General features: G+C 41.1%; 1 protein-coding gene across 1 annotated transcript; it reads left to right on the plus strand.

The window, feature by feature from the left end:
- The first annotated feature begins 1992 nt into the window (after window positions 1–1992).
- scml2 (Scm polycomb group protein like 2) lies at window positions 1993–21710 on the plus strand. The gene is made up of 13 exons (XM_034529238.1): window positions 1993–2014; window positions 2258–2323; window positions 3684–3754; window positions 4408–4642; window positions 5644–5732; window positions 5994–6237; window positions 15809–16128; window positions 16400–16532; window positions 16659–16865; window positions 18337–18510; window positions 18991–19206; window positions 19520–19674; window positions 19821–21710. Exons 1-13 carry the CDS (start codon window positions 1993–1995, stop codon window positions 19944–19946), a joined length of 2058 nt encoding a protein of 685 aa, XP_034385129.1. The 3' UTR covers window positions 19947–21710.
- Window positions 21711–22060: the final 350 nt, after the last annotated feature.

A 22060-nucleotide genomic window follows, 5' to 3' on the forward strand; every position in this document is an offset into this window, starting at 1 on the left:
ACAATAATAATATGTATACATTTTTTGATGGTTGATGGTACGAGACTGGTTATTTATTTCTTAATGGAATACATCATTAGTTACAGCCTTTAATACTGTATAACATTAAACCATTACGTATTTCACGCACCTTCACGTGAAATATAGAAAGTGATGAAGTAACACAATAAGTGAACATTGTTTGTGTGTGCATCAAATATGAAAAAGTAAAATGCTTCATAATGCAGTCTGAATACTTTATTGCTATTCAAATTTGGCATCACGATAACAAAACATCTTAGTAAAGTGTAACGTTTCACCCACATCTTTACTCACCAGAGAAAAACTAACTCTTTGACAGAAAGCGTTACCTTTAACATGCACTGATCCCAGATAAGTGAGTGGCTTAGTGGCAAATGGGGGTTGTAAAAATTAAGTGCTTCCTGGTCTGCTGGGCGTTTTTTTATCTTTTTTGTCTGACCCTCTTGAGCGAGACAGGCAGACCAGTGCAAACACTGAACCAGACGGCGGCTGAGCGAAGAGCAGAGCTGGAATCCTTTTCATGTCGGCCAGCAGACGTCCCGCATCCACACGTCTTAATGGCTTTTTATGGCAGCTTGGAATCTTTATGGCTTCTTCTCACTCAACGGGATTCACTGCAGAGACAGAGAGGGGTCTTCAGAGGGAGGGTCAGCCACAATGCATTGCAGATGCTGAGGTTTTCAAACACATGGACAAGCAGACAATGGATGGCTTCTGGATGGATTTTAACCTTTGAATGTCTGGGTTTACTTTGGAGGGCATTACTTTTTTTTAAATTTATTCTCTGGTGCTTTGGATTATTTTTCTGCCTCATTTTTTTGAGCATTTACTATGTGCGGACTTGGCAGGGAGTGGGACTATGCTCGGAGGGTTTGTAAACCTGAATGTTTGGGCCAGGTTTTCAGCGTAAGCAGTGTGGTAACTATTTTACTTTATGAATTATTTGAACGGTGCACCAGGAGTAAATGTAAGCTGTAGCAATGCTGCAGTGCAGACTCATTGACTTGATTTTTATCTATGTGATTTATTAACGGGATATGATGTCGTTATCAAGATTTAATGCTTCCTCCATGGCTGCTGTATTTGTTATCTTCAAAGTTTCTGTAAATTATAGAATATATAATAATAATATAACAACAAGGCAACTCAAAGTGCTTTAAGACTTAAAAATCGGATTAGACAAGATAAGAAACACAAGAGAATATACAAATACATTGTTGAATAGGTTTCAAAAGAGTAACATTAAATAGAAGATGTGAATAAGTTAAAAGAGAATAGGACTAAACCGGATAACTTAAATGGCGGTACAGTTACAATACAATGCAAGATATGAATAAATAGTACCACATTTAATTTAACAAAAAGATGTGACAAATGGAAAAGTCTCAAGCTTTGATTTATAAGAGCTGAGAGTTTGAGCAGATCTCACGTTTTTGTGAGTTTGTTCCATACGATGTGATATCTTTTCAAAATATTTTTAAAAAGAGCGACTACTTTGACTAACATTGCGATATGATTCACGCTAATGGAGAAAAGGATAATGTTTGCGTCATTATTCTCTCTTTTTTTTTTTTATGATTTGAACCAGTCCATATAGCAACTTCAATCAAATTCTAGATGTGCAGCCCTGGTTAAGACTGTATGGACCACCTGAGAAGTCTGGATGATTCACAATGGAGCAGCAGATCGTACATTTATTTTAGCCCTAAATCATCCAGTGATTTATGTGATGTTCTGAACCTAAAACTCCTGTCCTTCATTTGACTTGCGATGCTGTTAAATATCACATGAAACCGCCCTGTAATACCTTGCTCGTATCATGAAGGGATCCCCATCCCACAGCAGACATCAGTGGGTCTTGTGCCTTCTGGTATGTTGACGTCTTGGGACTGTTTCTCCCGTCCAGTGTCTGTAGGTAGCGGTCTGTCTGACTCCAGCTCCTCTGCGGCCGCGCGTTTCACTTTGGCCACCATGGGCCGAACGCCACACCGAGGTAAGGCCTCCACATACTGTCACTGTCGTGCTTAGGCTGCTTCTCATATGTATTAATAGCCTCAACGCCAGTTTGATCATGAAACAAACACAGAAGGATCAAAGGCTCACTGACATCATTTTAATTTTTGGTGTTTGTGTTTGTACTCTGAGTTATTTTTTATGCCTTCACTCTCACATTAATTGCAGTCTGTATTTCAGTAGCTCCCACATTCCTCTGAGTTCAATCATCTTTTGATTTCAGATGAAAAAGAGGAGAAAGAGAGACAAAGCAGCATCCCAGCAGGATCTCCCCTCGACAAATCCAATGGTTGGCATCTCTGTTTTTTTTTTCTTGATTATTAATCCTTCCATTGTCTAAAAACCTTTTAAGTTAATAGCTTTTCAAAAAATTTCTTTTTTTAATCGAGCCATTTTGTGTCAGTACTTGCATTAACAGTGATCAGCAATCTATTCTGTCTTTTTATTCTGTCATTTCTGGGGTGCAAAAGCACTCATACGTTACATATTAAGCTGTGTTTTCAGACGGATTTTTAACAAGTTCTTGTTGAGCAGTTACGCCAGTTTTTACCAAAATTACCTTCACCTCATCATCATTTAATTGCATATTTCTTCTCAACTTCCTGAACTGTGCAGATTTAGCAGCTGTGGTATAAATTAGCATAACATGGGAATTTTTCTCTCGGTCTGCAATCCATTGAACATCCAAACAATTAGATTTGCTATGTTTAGTAGTAGTAGTAGTAGTGGCAGTAGTAGGCCTATAGTATTGTAATAGTTTAGTTACTGCCCAAGGCCTATACATTTAAGTGTTCTTTAACAAATAAAAGCAAGATGTCTTATCGATTAATTAAACCATTTTTCAGTAGCTTCCATGTCGTACGTGTCCAGTGTAGCATTGAAACTATTGAAAAATTCAATATGCAATATGTGTCAAGCAGTGCTTGAATGTATCTCAGTACATATATTAAAGTACTGTACCATGTTGACATGTACTTTTTACTCCACTAAATTCATTTGACTCATCTAGTTATTCTCTACTATAAAAAACACACGTTATGCTTATTTTACAGTACAGTATTATCCACTAGTAATTATCTAGTAATATACAAAGTATCTAAAAATGTGCTTCTCATTGACACATCTCAACACCAACACGCTCTTCCATACAATAATACAATACAATAATACAATATTCTATAATATAATACTTTGAAAGGAGCCATCACAAGTCTTTTTTTTGTTGATACTTTAAGTACATTTGGACTTTTGTAACATGTTGAATGTAGAACTAAATCAGTAAGTATTGCGGGTCGTGAAGACAAGCTAACGTCATCATCTGTGGCCACATATTCAGTGGAGCTCAGTAGAGACAACCAGAGTTTAAAGTTTATAAAACTCAACGTGACGTTCGTCGAGGGACAACACGTGAGTCCAGTGAATGCTGCTGCGTAAATAACGTCAATAACGTCAGTAAGTTAGCTTAGCTGCTTAGCTAGCTTAGCTCCTGGAACTATTAGCTCGCAAGTTCGCCATGTCGGCTTCAGAGCTGACGTCAGCTTCATGTCGCTTCGGTGTTGTCTTCACAGTTTGTTTTCTGCTGCCCTCAAGTGGTCAAATGGGTTATATGTTTTTAAATGACGTCATTAATCAGTTGTTTTTGTTGTTAGCACCGTTCAGGTGGGAAGACTATCTGAGGGAAACGTCCTCCACTGCCGCGTCGCCCACTTCCTTCAAACAGGTAATGCTTATTACGGTGCTTCTTAGGGCCCCATGGCAATCATTCCCTGTAAATAGTTTTCTTCAAATGTTTTTATTTGTGTTATATTGTTAATGTTAGATACAGTCTGCCACGAGCAAGACGGACAACAAGCATGTCTACTGTTTCATAAATAGGGGATGTTTAATGAATCAAAGGTGTCCCTCTAAGGATAAGTCTGGTGATATTCAATTGTTTTTCTTATTATCAACAAAGACCAAAATCAACAATACATACATCCAACTAATGTCTGAGGAGATAAAGCCTGACATACAGGATTTCATTCCTCTGTGCCATACATCGTTGTTCAACAACTAACAACACATCAATGAGCTACACCATTGTTGTGAGTGTCAGGTTTCATCATGATGAACATGGCCATGGCAGTTTATTTTTAAATGTAGTCAAATAAGCTGGTGCTGTGAAGCCATGGTTGAAAATACATTTACTCCTGTCAGCGCCACGCTTTAGTAGAAAAAGATTTGGTCGTTTAAAAAATGTGTTTTATGAAAGTTTATATTTGCAACCCATCTTTAAAGAGAGATTGAGATGCTCTATTTACATTTGTATGGGTCTTCTTACGTGTCCACACAATGCATGCCAGTGACTGAAGGGCCCTCTGTGTCCCTCTGCAGTCCAGAGTCACCCCCTCCAATGACTTCAAAGTAGGTATGAAACTTGAGGCGCGGGACCCTCGCAACTCAAACTCTGTGTGCATTGCAACGGTGATGGGCATGATGGGTACTCGCCTTCGCTTGCGCCTGGACGGAAGTGACAACACCAACGACTTCTGGAGACTGGTTGACTCATTAGACATCCAACCAATAGGATCCTGCGAGAGGAACGGAGACATGCTGCAGCCACCGCTGGGTGAGTGGACAGATATTTGTCTCTTTTTATGTCACTTAAGCTGGTTTGAGAGTTGAAATTGTTCCTCATAATGTGATAGCTATGTAGTATAGGGCTGTATAGTGAACAAGGACCACACTTTCTGGGACTGTATTTAAGTGTTTTATTGCAAGACATCAGACATGGTAATACCCAAACTCCCCTGCAACTGTAGAAGGACAAAGAAGTCACAAGGTCCCTCTTGTATGAAAGCTTTCTTTGAGAAGAGAACGTAAAACTCACTGAAGTGTGATAGCACTTCCTGTTGAGACACAGAACATTCCTCTCTTGTAGTTAAGTGCACACATTCTACATTAAAACACTTTAGGAAGCCTTCAACTAATAGATATAACATTGTGATGGCATCATTTGAGCCGTAAAGGCCCTACACACTCACCCACTGTAGTTTTCACTGATAAGATCTCTTTTCAGGACTGTGTGGGCATGTAGGGACGGACCTTTCTGACATGAATGATGGCTGAATTCCATTTAGCTGCTTCAATTTCAGCATCCTGGTATTGTTGGCATGCTGTCACACTGCCGTGGCTTGTTCAGACACTTGAATAGCACAGAGCCATAGCAATGTTGTTAATGTTGTCTATGACTTTCCTTCTAAGATGAGGCAGGAGTTGTTTTGTTGCACCTGTTCAGGTGAGACAACATAAACCCTATATCGTTTGAATTAGTTATCGGGCATCGTGTCATTTTTGGGATGGTGAGGGCTAATTTATGAGAGGAGCTGGTCTGGGTCCAGATCTTTAATTGTCTGATTTGGTCAGCATTTCAAATAATGCTAATTGACGGCTGTTCTCCCTGTTTGGTGAGACAGCGGACTCTTTAGCATTGTAAGAAAAAATGCTCAGCAAACACCAAACAAATCGAGTCCCACATGCAAAACTCATATGTAAATGCAGTATTGACTTAAGGAAGTCCTGCTCATTGACAACACCGACCTCCGTCTGCAACTGAATCAATCTGTTTAGGTTTCAGGATGAATGCTTCGTCGTGGCCCATGTTCCTCCTAAAGACGCTGAGTGGCGCAGAGATGGCTCCGGCCTCTGCTTTTAAAAAGGTAATGACGACTGGAAGAAATAGCAATATTACAATACTTTGAGCCACTAATATGTCATTTACACTGGATCAGACGCAGCAGCATATCGTTTTTATTACTGCACAATGTAGAGAAAGCAGTGTTTTGTTTCAATAAAATATGATTAGAGTTGTCTATATTCATTAGTAAGCATCTTCAAAGACTTGCAAGACACAAGCAGCGATTCTGTGACTGTACAGTATTCATTTGTGTACTTATTTGCGTGTGTGTGTGTGTGTTCAGGAACCACCCTGCCCAGTGAAAAACTACTTCCAGTCTGGTATGAAGCTGGAAGCGGTGGACAGAAAAAACCCTTACCTGATTTGTCCCGCCACAGTTGGAGAGGTCAGAGGTCAGGAGGTCTTTGTCATGTTTGATGGCTGGCGAGGCGCCTTTGACTATTGGTGCCCCTTCGACTCCAGAGACATCTTCCCCGTCGGCTGGTGTGCGCTGACAAAACACAGCGTCCAGCCGCCTGGACATTTCTGTAAGTGCTGCTTTGATTGTTCTGTTTTATTGTCGTGTGTAGAATGTGTCATCTTGCAAATTGTGAATTTCATATCTTTTGTGCAACTTTGTGCCTTAATAACAATAGATGAATGCATTTCCACCGATATCACAGATTTTCATTATAAAGTAGATTACATGATTATATTTTGGATCAACACGATGCATTTATTTGCTTTCAAATAAAGAAAGATTCAAAAAAGATTCTTCAAGCAACACTTCATATTTAATTGTTAAAACCATATTAGTTTTAATTGGGTTTAACGTTGTTAAATTAGCTAATAATATATGTTTAATATGCCATGAGTATTAGAAAAGAACATTAAGTGCTCATTGAGAATATGCTCGTTTAATCCCACATATGGCTTTAAGGTGATCATTCTGACAGTCAGAGGATGCTCACGTGGTACATTCAGGCCAATCGTAAACTAATTCATCCCGCTGACTTGTGCTCGTTCTTGTTTTAATGGTGGACAGGTGTTTTATTGCAGATCGTTAAATTACATGATGTAATTCTCACCACTAGAGGGCAGCAGAGCATAGATTCAGAGGCGTCTGCTTCCCCATTACATGCTGAGAACATAGTGGTGCCAACTCTTTAATCCAGTGGTTTTCAGTAATGTATCAGCCTTGACAAAACATTTTTGTGAGAAAACAAAATGTGTTTGTTGCGGCAGTTGTCCATTTACTTCAGTTAACGATTGCATTGAAAGCTGAGTATAAAATGTTGTTTATCGCACCTACATTTACATTTGTATTGTACTAATTATAGTATCACTAGTATAATTTCAGGAATTATGCATGACAAAAACACTTTTTTAATACATTTTTTATTTACCATACTTGGTACAGTACCTACCTACTCTACCTGAAGCACTGCAACGTACCCCCAGGTGCTAATGTAACCCCATTTGAGAACCCCTGCTGTACCGGTCAGCTCAGCAAACCTGCAGAGTTGACTTCACATGTGGGTTGTCCGGCTCTCATTTAATCATCCCTGATACTGGGTGTCATATTTCTCGGCCATCATCGAGACAGAGAGGCCTTGTTCAGAGCTTCTTGAGTCGGTCTTTGTCCCTAAAACGGGTTGAGTTCAATACTTTACATCACAATGTGTCTCAAACTGTCGCATTTTACCAGATATGTGGCAAATTGTGACCAATGGTGAAGGAAGTACTTAGATCTTTTAAAGAAGTAAAAGTAGCAATACCAAGGTGTAGAAGTACTCAATGCAAGTAAATAAGTAAGAATGACCTTTTTCAGTGTAAAATACATTGTTGGATTATAATTATTGATGCAGTTTATGTGTCTTAAGTTTTATTAGTCAGACATAAATTAAAAATAGCAGTGAAACCAAGAAAAATATTTAAGGGATTGATAATTGTAATCAATAATATTACATGTTTTTGAAGTCTTACAAAGTAGGAACATGTTTTGGTTAATTTCATGGATGTATTTTGAGGGGCATTAATTGATAGTAATTATTATTAGTAATGATGTAGTATCATGAAATATTGGCATAACGGGCGGTGTGATAATAAATACTTGAAGATGGTTCCATTGTGTAGGTAATTATGCAGTAATGATGTCAGAGATATGAGCAGTAACACAGCAGAAGTTACACAAGTGACTGAAGTCTTTAAGCTTTTTAGACATTTGAATGTGTCTGTCCGATAGTCCAGGAAGGCACTGGTTTCCACTGAAACACGTTTTTAAGGAATAACCGAGTCACTTGTGGAATGTCGAGGTCTGACGTCCATGTGTGAATCTCCTCCGTATGTTTTGGTCTTTGTTGGTGAGGTTGTGACCCGCCGCTCTGACCTCCACATTGAGGCTGCAGAGTTCTCTGAAGTTTCAGCAAGTGTGCTTGAATGGATTCCACGTCCTGGTCTGTCTCTCGTATATTAATCCACCGCTTTACAAAACCACGGGCGTTTTCAAACGTGGGATTGTTTGGGCTGTTTTTACTTGGCCGTTGGAGCAAAACGGCAATCCCAGATTTGTCCACAGAGATACAGATTTAGGCACGTGTGTCCAGAAATAACATAATTGGTCTTATTTGTCCTGTTTTTCTTTTTTTGGGGGTTGTAAACAAAATAATGTAAGATGTGACCTACTGTAGAACTACACAGTCCGTCTAGTTAAGGCATAGGGAACAAGTATCAACAAATTATCTAATTATAGATTTATTTATAACGTTATCAGTTATCTACAAACTTACATGCATATTGAGGTCATTCAAATAAATGACCTGTTGTGAAAATATATTTATTTTCATTTAAATTATAATTTTACAATACTAAAATCTATATTTTTCATATATCTTAAAGGCTTCTAGGATTAATGTCTATTTTAAGATTGTTAATCATAGACTTCTCGTAATTGTCCTAAAGAGGAGCCTATAATTACGATTATATTACAAAAACACAAAACAGAAATATTGTATTTACTGTGGTTTTTGTGGAAAATCTTTACTTAAACCAGGTGAACACCACTTTGGTTGGAAACCTCATTTGCAGAAAAAACATTAAAAACAATACTAAAAACAGATAATAATACATAAAATACATAAAATAGACGTTGGGAGTAAAATTAGAGGGGATAAAAACAGCTGCCGTCATCATAAATGACGTAGTGAGGCTGTAACTTCTCAGTTTATTTATTCCCGTGTACTTTGTTGATTCATATTTGTTTATGATAAATGTAACTATTATATCTCATTTGCAGTTGTTTTGTTTGCTATCGTCATTTCAGTTCACTGTGACAAATATATGCTGTCAGCTTTTTAAATGCTTATAAAATATCTGGTGCTACTTTCACCATTTCAAGATTGATCAAATGTGCACATTCGTCTAAGGCCCCTTAAGATCATTTATATTGTCTTATGCTCCTAATTTTTCCATAGACACCAGGCAGAATGCCTTAACCTCACTTAGACAAAACATTCCCCCTCTGTGTCGGGCAAATTAGAGCTTTGGCTGATATTATTAAAGTGTGAAGGCAGTACTGAACTATTCATTATCAATCAGGGTGTAATTACATGGTAATTATGCTCAGCGGTTACAGGAGTATATCAAGGTGTGATTTTCACTAATGCTAAAGCCTAATGTTGGGCTCTTTATTTTCTTTGGCTGATGCTTGAACATTTGACATCCATCAAAATCCCCTTTGAGAAATGCCTCCGTGAATATCAACCATCCTCATGTTTGTTGTCACGTCAGCTCCCATCCAGCAACCTCCCCCCATGGCCCTGTTGTTGGTGTCCTCTAGTCAGGAAACTCTGGGCTTTGAGTAACCCCGCACCAACAGACTTCCTGATTAATGGGAAGTGTGAGTTGGTGTGTGTGTGTGTGTGTGTGTGTGTGTGTGTGTGTGTGTGTGTGTGCGTGCTTGTTAGTGTTTCCCTCCACTTTGTCGATGGATGGCGGCAGTTACATGTTCTCAGTGAGGCTTTAGTCAGGTTTATGTATCGATACACCAGAGAGACGTTGATGTCTGCTTCCGATGTGGGTCCATACAAGACTGCCTGGCGACACACTACTAATCCATGTGTGTAATGGGAGCTGTCATGATGTGACATCACTATATCCGCCTCTATGGCTCACCAGGGGCCAGTTTCACAAAGACATTGTAGATTAGTGTGTTGTGTTAGGCAAGTCTCAATTCTACTCTCAGATTAGTCGGTTTCATGAGAATAAAGTCTCATTTATTTTAAACCTAAGCTTATCTTGGCTACCTAAATCTAGGTATCTAACTAATCTACCTAAACCTAGGGAGCTACCTACATAAGAGAGTATTTAAAGAGCTTAGTTGCCTGTTTTTAGAAACTAACTCACTGAGTTTAAAAAACAAAAAACAACAGGATAATGTTAATCACCAGACAGCTATGTTTGTATGGGAGTAAGTGAATAAGTAGGGCTTGGTTGAGGTGTTAATGAGCTGATAATTAGCCGTACATGTGAGAGAAGGAGTGAGAGACTCTGTAATTACTCTTACATTTTAGAATTTCTAATTAGCTTTCATCAACATTGTCCTGCTGTGACCCTGCGACACGTTTTTCTAAGAAGTAACAAAGGATGCCAAGTAATTATTTTCCCTTTTCTGTACATGAAATAATCACGCAAAAATATGTTTTCCTTTTCTTTCTTTTCTACATTTTGTGTGATTTGCTTTTGCTTGTTGATATTAAACTGGGTCAGAATGCCGAATAGGGCTTTCTGAATAATGCATAGAATAATAGAGCATGTCTGTATTTCAGCAGAGACGCATGATAGTAAAATCATATATCAGATTTTGTTACCTTTTTATATTCTATATTTGAGCAATACTCACCTTGTTGACATACAATTTAATTGACTAACTACTTGATTCATGATGACAAAAACAAAGTGATATGTGAGGAATTTTTACACAATTTACTCCGGGAATAGGACTCGAAATCAGTGCATTCTTTTGAAAAAATGTGTTTTAGATTTATTGCTGCCTTTTTAGTCTAACTTTCAACCTCTTCCTTTATTTTGAAATCAACCATCAGTGTGATTTGGCCTTCAAAGACTTAACAAATACAATTCTCTGTGGGTTTCCTGACAAGCGCAGATTTGAAGATACACTTTGATTGGTGTCAAATAATTATATATATGTAAGTCACATCTAATCAAGAAGCATCATGCTGTACACACAAATAGCAGAATAGGTTTATTCTTAAAAACATTCGCGCAGCTGTTTCTCCGTTTTGAAGCAGATTTTTCTGACTGAAGGGACTTTTCCCATGCAGGCTTCCTCTGACTGCTCTGCTCCACATTGTTTCCTGGAACTGGACCTGGCCATCTTTCATCAGGGAATGTCTGAATAGTCTAGGGTCACACTCCTTCTGTGTGCATGTGTGTGTGTGGGTGTGTGCGTGTGTGTGCACGCGCGTGTGTGTGTGTGTGTGTTGTGTCTGTGCGCGTGTTGAGGGAACGCTTGCATATGTGTGCACCAACTCCAAGAGTTTGCCCTATTTCACCCGTTTCAATCAGGACTCTTCTGATCCAGTCTAACCTTTTGCCTCCCCCCATCCCCCATCCACTGTTGGAGCCCCACCGTGAACCCCTCTGCCCCGTCATCTCCCCCTCCCCCAGGGGCTTGCTGAGAAGCAGGTGACTGATGTAGACTGTCGATATGGCCTACAGATAACATGAATAAAGGGCTCAAAACTCCCCCCCCCTAACCACCCCCTTTCCACGCTACACACCACACCCACCCACTCTTCCTTCCCTCACACTACCCCTCCCTAGCCCCTATGCAAATATATGCCCTCCCTTCCCCTCCCCTCCTCCTGCTCATTCATTGGGAGGGAAGCTTTGCAGCGGCTTGGACCAGCAGCAGCAGCAGCAGCAGCAGCGGCGGCGGCGGCGGCGTGGGCTTTGTTGTGGACTACTGCCGGAAGAAAAGAGAGGGGAGAGACTCACTGAGACCTGAGAAAGAGAAAGAGAGACAGAAAATAGGCAATGAAGTGCAGATGAGGAGAGTATTTTAGAGGAAGTTAGGAAGAGGAAAGAATTAGTCAGAGTGTGGAAACGCCAACACCAGCTAAAAGAGAGAGTTTCTTCCAAGAGTGAACGAGGAAGCAACTGTACTGAGGGACTAGTATTGTTCCGGAAATTACTACTACTATCACCGCCTCTACTACGACTACTACTACTACTACTACTACTACTACTACTACTATACTACTAGTACTAGTACTACTACTACTGCTACTACTACTACTACTACTACTGCTACAAAAGCCACAACTGGAGCATTGAAGTTCTGCATTATTGGAGGGGGTTTCCTGGTGAGTTTGATATGTTTACCAAGTACTTTCTGTTTGCTCTTTTTCATAAATGAAAAAACAAAACGTCTCATAAGGCTCTTAGTTGACATTACCGTTATTTATTACACCCCGGATTGTGTTTTAAAGGATGTGTTAAGATTCAATCTACCAGTTGCAGTATATTGAAGTGAAGTGCAGGCACATGTTTGTATGTTTTAAACAGCATTTTTGTTCCTTTTTCTTTATAATCTGATTTTATTTCCACTTACAATTCTCTCGAATGTAACAAGTCAATTTGAATGGTTACTGCACACATTGAAAGTCATTCAGTCAAATCAGGAAGTTGCAGTTGTAGTGTCTTGGAAATGATTGCTTGTGAATATTTGATAATTCTGTCCTCGGATAGCCAATACAAAAGATTATTTATTAAATCAACTCGTACTTGCCTCAGTGCTATTGTCTCGGTAAAACACAAAAAAGGGAAGTGAAAGCTTGAATCTGCTGTTCAGCTGAAAGTTGCATGTCTTCTCACATGTGTAGCAGTTTCCTACCCCGGTGTTAATGATTAAAGCTGCAGTTTGACAGTGTTTTCTTTGTTTAGCACGGAGACTTTCTGAATGACTTGCATTCGGTCAGATTCATTGTTATTAGGCTCGTGGCTTTTTCTATTCGGAAAGATTCAAAGTCTGCAGATGGAACCGTATTTCTGGCTCTAATTACATTTGGAGCTCCATGTGTTTTTGATCATGTGTGTGTGTGTGTGTGTGTGTGTGTGTGTGTGTAAAGCATCAGGGATTAGTTAGCAAAAGGCTGATGCAAAGATTAGTGGATATCAACACTTTTCAGTGCACTCATTTCATGCACTCTTCTTTTATTAAGTGAACTTAAATGATCAGTTCAGAAGTCTCGGTTCCAACATGAGGGATGTTTCTGTTGCTCGTGCGCCATGCCGAAGAGTTTGTGCAGGAACACTTTGTTGTGTTTATACTTTGTGCCCTGAAGCTATTTAAAGTTACTCTCCCCTCTCTGCTGTCTACACACACACACACACACACACACACACACACACACACACACACGAATCTGCACTTCACAAGTTTCTTTCAGATTCACTTGAAGGAACAACCCATGTGTGCGTGCATGTGGCTGACTGGACTGTTTGCTGTGGGGGGGGGGGTGGGGGGGGGGGTTGCAGGGAGTGGTTGTAATTAGATGAGAGGCAACTCTATGGAGCCCCTCCCCCCACCCACCCCCCCAGACAGCAGACACACTTCTCAGCGACCCCGTTTTCATGCGTGCACGTACGCTCACACACTCTCGCACGTTTCCTCGAGCTGTGGCTTACACGGGTCAACGGGTCGAGTTGGAATTATATAGTCATGATCTGTACCATATGTCTGTTTCCATGCTCGGGATGAACATTTTTACTTTTTGTTCGGACTAATAATTGTTTTCTGTTTTTTTTTTCTTCTTTTTTAAGCGTATCTGAAGGTTGCAGATTTAGATTTGTACAACATAATTAGTTAGAAAATAATGGTTGCCTGGATTAGAAAATGTATACACAAATCTAAAACTATATAGCAGAGCTGAGCTGTTGATTATTTCATTAATTGGTCAATTGGAAATGTTTTGGCAAAGTTGGCTAATTCTATAAAAACATACATTTGCTGGTGCCAGCTTCTTGAATGTGAAGATTTGCTCTCCGTTTTATATCATTTTTAATGATTCAGTTTTTTGACATTGCAGCTCTTTTAACCCTTTCATACAAGCAGCCTTCCAGTTTGGGCTCAGCTTTTTAGTCTGTGCAGCCAAACAAGTACCCACAGATAAGCAGATATGTTACGCTGTGTTTTGGGAAAATAGTGTAAAAAAGAATGCAAGACATTTAGAATATATCCATTTTAAAGCAACCACAAGGAACACAGAGGTTTAGCTATGAGTTTTTCTCTCAGTGTAAATATCACTTCCCCTCCTGAAGCGCTTGAAGAAGCGGATACAGAATATATAGGATGCTGTCAGCTGGTGTGAAATGAAAAGCATTTATAAGCTGATTTTCTTTGAAAGTTGAAATAAAATATGCAGAGGTGATTAGACTTGTCGCCAGTGTGGAAACGGCACATGTTGCTTTGGTGTCTGTCACATAATGTGAATGGATTAGATCCCCCCCCCCCCCCCCCCCCCGTGGTGAATTAAAACCGGCTGATGCTGATTGGTAACCTGCAAACACATTTGGATCTCTGAGGGTTTACGGCTTCGAGCTCGGTGTGAATGAGCGTGCCGCTGCGTGCGCTGCAGGTTAGTGTTTCTGCTCCTCTGTGGGCACGCTTTGTGTGACCACTCCTGGTGAGCGAGTGAGACCTCACCCCCCTGAAACAAAACACTGCTCTATTCTACGCCCACGTTCACTCATTTCCCAATTAAGCCGCTTTCAGGGTGCCCCCGGCCGGCCCCTGAGAATACTGTAAACCTTCCATAGTCTCTGCATATCGCGTCAGTCAAGGAGGCTCTAATGAAAGCCTCGGCCCCACGAGAGCCTCGCATGCACTCTCAGGCCCCTGCTTTAACCAAGCAATACGTTCGCATTGAAATAGGAGATGTTTATCTCTCTTTATTTCTCTCTCTCTCATTTGTGCATCTCCTATGATGATCATGTGATCATATCATAGAGCCACTCTAATGAAGCTAATGAAGACAGAAGGGCGCCACTGCTTTTTTTTCTTTCTAACTATATTTCCCCCTTTTCTCACTTTATTGCCACTTCCCTTCTTTTTCAACACCTGAGCTGATTGTCATTTTGTGGGAATATTTATTTCTTGAGGAAAGAAGTTGGATGGTGTCTGGGATCCATGGAGCGCCTTCGAGCAGGTTGCGGGTACATTTGTTTTTTCTTTTATCCGGATAGTGAACAGGAGGTTGAGGGATTGCACGCAGCGTACTGGACTTGAACCTGTGACATGAGAACATGATCGGTGCACCAAAACCCCATAAGGCCACCAGGATGCTGGATTGCCCAGCAGTGTACTGTAGAGTCTGATTGATACACCAGCCAGGCTTAATATTATCGGTCAATCGAAGGTTACTGCTGATAGAGTACTGAGAAATGTCATTACCCACCATTGGAAGTTCCATGCCACAGTCAGAAGAAAGACCTTCTAGGGACCTTAAAACACACATATATTAACCCTTGTTTGGTTCAACCAAAGCACCCATTTAAAAACACGTACATATGGGAGTTTATGAACAGGTCAGTATGGTATTTCTAATAATCCATTTCTAATGTTATTTGCTCTAAATCTGATGATATGCACTTCACTATCAGTGTCTGTGTAGATCATCTGATGAGCAAAAACAAATTGCGGTACAGTGCCAAAGTAACGCTTTGAGGAAGTCTTTTCTGTTGACGTGAGGTGGACAAAGCTTTCCAGCGGCTTTTCTGGCCTCTTACATCTAGTGCGTTATATTGAAAATATTCAAACTCTTAACGTCATCATCACTATGTTGTTGTGTTGCTGGAAGCATTAAGGCTGGAGGAATCGTCTAGCAGGCGGGTCTCTGGGGGTTTGTGACTTTTGACTCTGATTTCATCCTAAGGAGGGGCTGAATACAAAGGACCTGCCAATCTCAGAGGACTCTGACAATTCAAAACAAATCTCCTCTGCAGGTCATTTTAGTGCAATGCAATCTACCATGTGCACCACAAAAGGAATAACAATATATATTTTTATCTCGCCTTTTTCTTGTCTGTCTCTTCCAGTTACCCTCCCTAGTGCGCTCCTCGCTCCCGTGTCTTCCACCTCAGCCTCCCTCGCTGCACGTCGCTCCTCGTCCAACTGCTCCTCGTCCTCCATGCAGACCTCATACCGACTGCCCAACCCCTTGCCACCCCTGCCTGTGCGCAAGGGTGTCCGAGGTCGTCGCCCCAAATCCCAGACTATCGCTTTGTTGAAGGCAGCGGCTGAGGCGGCGGCGGCGGCGGCTGTAAATGGAGCTTCACAGAGCCCTGCCAGAACGAGCGCTGAGGCTCAACTGGCCCCCAGACCACACAAGAAGAGAGGGCCCAAGCCTAAGATCAAGGTGAGGTGTCACAAGAGCTGTAATCTGTTATGCTGCGGCCCAGCGACCCTGTCATTTTGTGTTTATAAGTATTATGGCAGGAATGATTTTGATAAAGAGGAGACAAGGTCAGAGGTTTGAAATGAGGAGCGCCGCTTTGCTCTGGTAGCTGCAGTGCAGTTCACATGGAGCAGCGAGAGAGTGACAATACGCCGTTAACAAATCATGAACTAACAACCGTTGCAGGTTACAGACAGTTAATGAGAGAGGGTTTGTTTGTTTTTTGCTCCAGAAGCAGCCTCAGGTGGTGCAATCTCTGCTGGGGGCCCCAGCAGTTACACTTCCACCTCCAGAGACCAGACTGAGCTCCGGACCCGTCGCGGCAGACAACAACCATAGCAACGGTTCAAACGTCGTCTGCACAGGTAAACAGGATAATAGATACAACCGACTCTGTGTGGGTCAATTCTAGCTGGATTTCTACAGTCAACCGACACAATCCAGCAATGTTTAGGTTGGTTCATGCGTTCCGTCTCTTTGTGTCATTCCAGTGTGCGTCTATGTAAACAAGCACGGCAACTATGGCCCGCACCTCGACAGGAAGCTCGTGCAGCAGCTCCCGGACCACTTCGGTCCCGCTCCAGTCAACGCCGTGCTCCAGCAGGCGGTCCAGGCCTGCGTGGACTGTACGTACCAGCCCTCCGTGATGCTGTCGTTCCTTCAGAGCCAGTCCCACACAGGAGGAGAGGTCATCAGAGGTAAATACAGTGAACACCACGGGATATTCCTTCCGAAAGACACTGACAGCAAACAAGGTGACGGCTTCAATTTGCTCGTTTTGTCCGACTGAAAACTCATTTGTAGTTGATATGAAATGATATAAAACACATAAAAGTAGCAAATCCTCATGTTTGAGAAGCAATTCAGAAAATGTTGGGCATTTCGCTTAAGAAATTAAACTGTTCACAAGTTTGTGAATCAACATATTGTTTCAAAACTATGACAGTGGAAGTTAGACCACAATACACACATACTGTTAGAGGAGGAATACTGTTAGAGGAGGAATACTGTTAGAGGAGGAATAAAGCAGCATTTTGGGGAAAAGTACTTATTGGCTTGCTTGTCAAGAGTCGTACTGTAGCTTAACATTTGACAACCAATAAATGCAGCCAGCCGAGAATCTAACCAGGGATCAGTTTTGGTTAATTTTGCTTTTGATTGCCCGACACCTATTAACCAATAACCTTTAGTTCACATTGAAGGAGAAAACACAAGAGGATGTGAAAGAGGAGCTTTCCTGTTATTCCCTAGCCCAAACCACTAAGTTATCAGGTTGCCAACTATATCTTGTGTCTATAATCTTTGCAAAAATCCAAAGTGTAGAAAAGGCAATTTGCCATATCACAGTGGGCTGTGTTGGACTATTTCTTAGCCATAAGCAGTAACTTCCTAAAGTCTGCTGATTGCCAAGAAATAGTCATAATTTGTCATAAAGTCATAAATTATGTTTTCATACAGATAATCATATGAGAGCTTTAGAGGTGCTTATAGGCAGCCTTTGTTTCCTTTAGATGGAGCAACGCTAACCTTAATGCTAAGCTAACTAGCTGCTGGCAGCAGACTCAATCTCCTCATCTAACTCTTAGCAAGGGAGCAAACAATGAATTATTGCTTTAAAATTCACTTGTTGAAAACCTGTGCCAGAGAAACTCTAATGTATACACCCTGGATAGGCAATCAGCCAGGTGAAATTGGTTTAAGCACACACTCATGAGTCATGTGTGTGTGTGTGTGTGCGTGCTTGTGTGTGTGAAAGGGGAAAGAGAGGGGGAATAAAAGACAGTGCCTGTGGCAGCAGCTGATGTGAGCACTGTGTCTGTAATCAGAAATGACATGTGCGTCTAACCTGGTTTGGGATGCTGGGATTGGGTCTCCCTTGGGGGGCCGGATTGGGAAGGCTGTGGGTGAGTTTAGGTGTGGAGGGGGGTTTTAATTTGTGGATTTGTGCAGGCTTGGCTTGGGTATGTGGGGGTGGAGGGGAGGGGGTGTTTGTGTGTGGTGCAGTGTGGGATGGGATGGGGCAAAAAAGTGCTTATAAAGGGCGGGTGGTAACCCTAAACCATCTGCTGTTTTTCTTAAGCTTTGAATGCATACTGTGTGTGTGTGTGTGTGTGTGTGTGTGTGCAAGGGAACACACAGACTAAAAGCTGTTTGTGTTGTACCCCCCAGTGCGGTCAGAGCACGGTATTCGCTACGTGAAGCTTCCCTCCGCCTCCAGTACGTCTTCTGTGCTGCGGTTCCTGGAGAACATGTGCCAACATCTGGAGAGTGACAGCCTGTTCAGCTCGCAGCCATTCAGCCCCTTCAGCAACAACACGCGCTTCTACAACAGGACCAAGTCAGGTGGGCGGAATAACCACAAACACATTAAGAAAGAGGGGAGAGGAGTTCGCTAACATCATGAAACTAATTAAATAACGTCTATTGCGACACCATTATTATCATTGCAAAACGTTGGTCCTTCCTCTGTTCCACTCGCCCAGTTCAATAATGTACGTTTGTGTCGTGCTGTTATGATTTTAGCATTTAACAAATGAGTTTTTATTATTTTTATTTTTTTATTTCGAAGACAGAATGTGTTAGAAGGTGAGACCAGATTTGTGGATTCAGGATTTTCTTTTTAAAGATTGCCGATGGGAACTTTCTGGTGTATTTTGTGCTGATTTTTAATTAAATGCAGATAAAAGAGTAAAACATGCTCATTGATACGGAGAAAATATTCAGAGAAAATATTCAGAGTCTTCCTTCAGTCTCTATTCGGCTGCAGTCCAGTACAAGGTAGCATCTTTTCTGTTTGTGTTCACACTTTGTCTCTGGAAACAGAACCGCTGTCCCACCCTGAGAACGGCCTGTCCAACGACGATTCCACAAAGGAGCCCACTCCCAACACCCGCCCCCCTCACACCGCATCGGACTACAGAGCAACAAAGAAGGAGCGGCCTTATTACCCCGGACACACACTCACGCCACCACCCCTACGACGCGTCAGCTCCAACCCGACTGAACTCGGCCAGATGTGTCCACCCAGACGAGTGGAGGGTAGGTTGAACTACACACACACAGATCTTATTATTGTTGACAGAAATATGTCAACAATAAATACTTTTACACTGCCGAACATCCTTATGTTTGTATTTTAATATTGTATTATTTTGACTTATTAACCAAATGGTACATTTCTGAGCTGTAAAAAGCTTATAGTAAAGTAAAATGGAACTCCCCCCCCCCCCCCATTCATTTTTAATTTACATTTTTTACTCAAAGATATGTTTTATTAAATCATAAGCAGAAGGTATAATATTTGATAAAGGTTTGATTTGGTTGTCCTCTCTCTCGTACACACTCTCTACAGCAGCCAGCTCAACGACAGGCTCAGACCACCTGAAACAGGACAAGGAGGGTTCAGGGAACGACGCCTCTTCCTGGTCAGTTGACGAGGTCATGCGATTCGTCCAAGAGGCGGACCCCCAAACTCTCGGCCCGCACGTCGAACTGTTCAGAAAACACGTGAGTATTTTATTTAAAGTGTCTTCTTCGTCCTGGTTAAAGGTCAACAGACCACATGTTCACAGTTTTGTATCGTGCAGTCACTCGGCTAGATAAGCTGACAGACAGGAAGTGTTTGTAACGACGGCGTGCTGCTCTCTCTGCAGGAGATCGATGGCAGAGCTCTGATGCTGCTGCGCAGTGACGTCATTATGAAGTACATGGGACTGAAGCTGGGCCCGGCACTCAAACTCTGTCATCACATCGAGAGGCTGAAACAGACCAAGCAATAGAGGATGAAGGCACTCTCTTTTGGCACTGGCAACCATACACACACACACACACACACACACATACACACACACACACACACACACACACACGTTTTACTCTACAGGGATGTTGCAGTGTAACTCCAGCTGAACCAGGGCCGTAGCTTCCATTGTGGACACTGAGGTCAAGCGCTCTTTATTTATTTGCGTGTTTGTGGATTAGCAATCTGCAGAGATATTACAAATACAGACGTGCACATGGTCATGGTATTTTTTTAGAATCAAGCTGTTTAAATTGGACTTTTTTTAGACTAACTCATACATAAATCAACAACATTTAGACGAGAAAGTATAATGGAACAGTTAACTGAATAGATACAATATGAAAAACCCATGTTGTTAAAAGCATTCATTTAGATTGCAGGTGGTGTGGCGTGCATCAGGGTACTCATGACCTCAGCATGTCTTAAATCCAGACTACGGCCCTGATCTGAACCCATTTGTTTTTAAATTTACTTTCACCTTAAAAGACACACAGTACATGATGTCATCACTTGCATACGTGTAATTAGTATCGGATATCTCAGCATTTGTTTATGTTCGTGTCTTTTTGCCTTATTGTGAACAGCTGGATGCCGTCATTTATCAAACTTTAATTTACCAGACATGCTGTAGGTATTGCGGCTTTGTCTCTTCAGGTATCAGCTGTATAATCATTTTTATTTTTTTGCAATTATGTTTCTGAATGACTACGTCTTTTACGAGCTGTCAAAATTAGTTAATGCAAGCCAATGGACGTATGAAGTTGTGAGCATAATTACTAACAGGTACTACAGAACAGGAGTGCCCCAGTTATGTGAAGGAGAAGCGTTGAAGGGTTTCCAAGATGTCGGATCATCTTGGTGAATGATTCCTGTCCTCAAACACTTTTTTGGACAAAGATCATAAAATAATTGAGCAGAGTGGGCACCACTTAAACGATGGATGGAACCTTGAAAATCAGTTACTGAAGAGTGATTTCTCTTTTTTATTCGAGTCTGTTTCGTGTGCTGAAGACATTCGAGCTGAACAGTTTCAACTTGAGCCCTGATGTGGCTCCATGATTGTATAATGCTGGACCGTCACACTCGATAGAGCTCTGACTGGAATACTGTGAGTTCTGACATTCACATAAGACCTAAGGGAGAGTACGTGATGGGTAAACTGTTTTGTTTAGAGTTAAGCCAAAAGGTTGTTTTTTTAAATATCATTTTGTACTGTAACACATTGTATCAAGCGTAAGTGTAATCATCAGTTTTCTTTTTCTGCCTGAAACCTTTTTTGTATACCCCCTCAAATAACTACATGCAGGACAATGCTGTGTCTGACTAATTAGTCACAAGTCTCAAAGTATTGATCTGTTTTTTTCGATGGCAGCGATACTAATTTTCTGAACATTTCAGAGCCCTCTTTTCGAACCAAATTGTTGTTTTGTTGTTGTATCTGCATTTCCCACTGTTGCAAGTCGATACTTGAACCCGTCTTGCTTTAATGTGAAACTCAGGTTGTAGTGGGGGTTGTTTCGTAGATGTTTTACATCTCCAGCAAGTTGTGTTCATTGCTACGACGTAGAGGGACTGCACAATAACCAACTATGTATATTTTCTATGCCTTGTCATCAATCGCTCTGTCTGCAGCCTTTCATGTGTAAATATGCGACTTTTTACTGTAAGTTCAACAAGAAGTGGTCGTTGAATATGTTTGATATGCATTCACACGATTAAACATTTGTTTACATCCTCTAAATGATTGAGACCCAAGCACAAGGCCACCGTGCTAGCGACTTGTAACTCATTAGTTGTACATGGTTATGAGTTATGACCAAAACAACCAAAGAGGATTTTATTTCTTGTTTTATCTGAATATCTAAAAGCCTCCAGTAAGTCATGAGAAGAAAAAGAGAAAATATAACTGAATTCTTGAAGCATAAAAACATTATTCTACTTTACACAGTGAAAACGTTATTGGGATTACAAGGAGAGATATAAGCAGTAAAAGAAATCAATACGTTCATACAAGAGGAAAGAAATATTCAAGAGCACTGGCCGAGGTCCATTTCCTCTTAGTTTTGGTGTGTGTGTTTCTGTGTGTGTGTG

The sequence above is a fragment of the Cyclopterus lumpus genome, chromosome 3 (assembly GCF_009769545.1).
Source record: "Cyclopterus lumpus isolate fCycLum1 chromosome 3, fCycLum1.pri, whole genome shotgun sequence".
In the NCBI taxonomy this organism is placed as follows: Eukaryota; Metazoa; Chordata; class Actinopteri; order Perciformes; family Cyclopteridae; genus Cyclopterus; species Cyclopterus lumpus.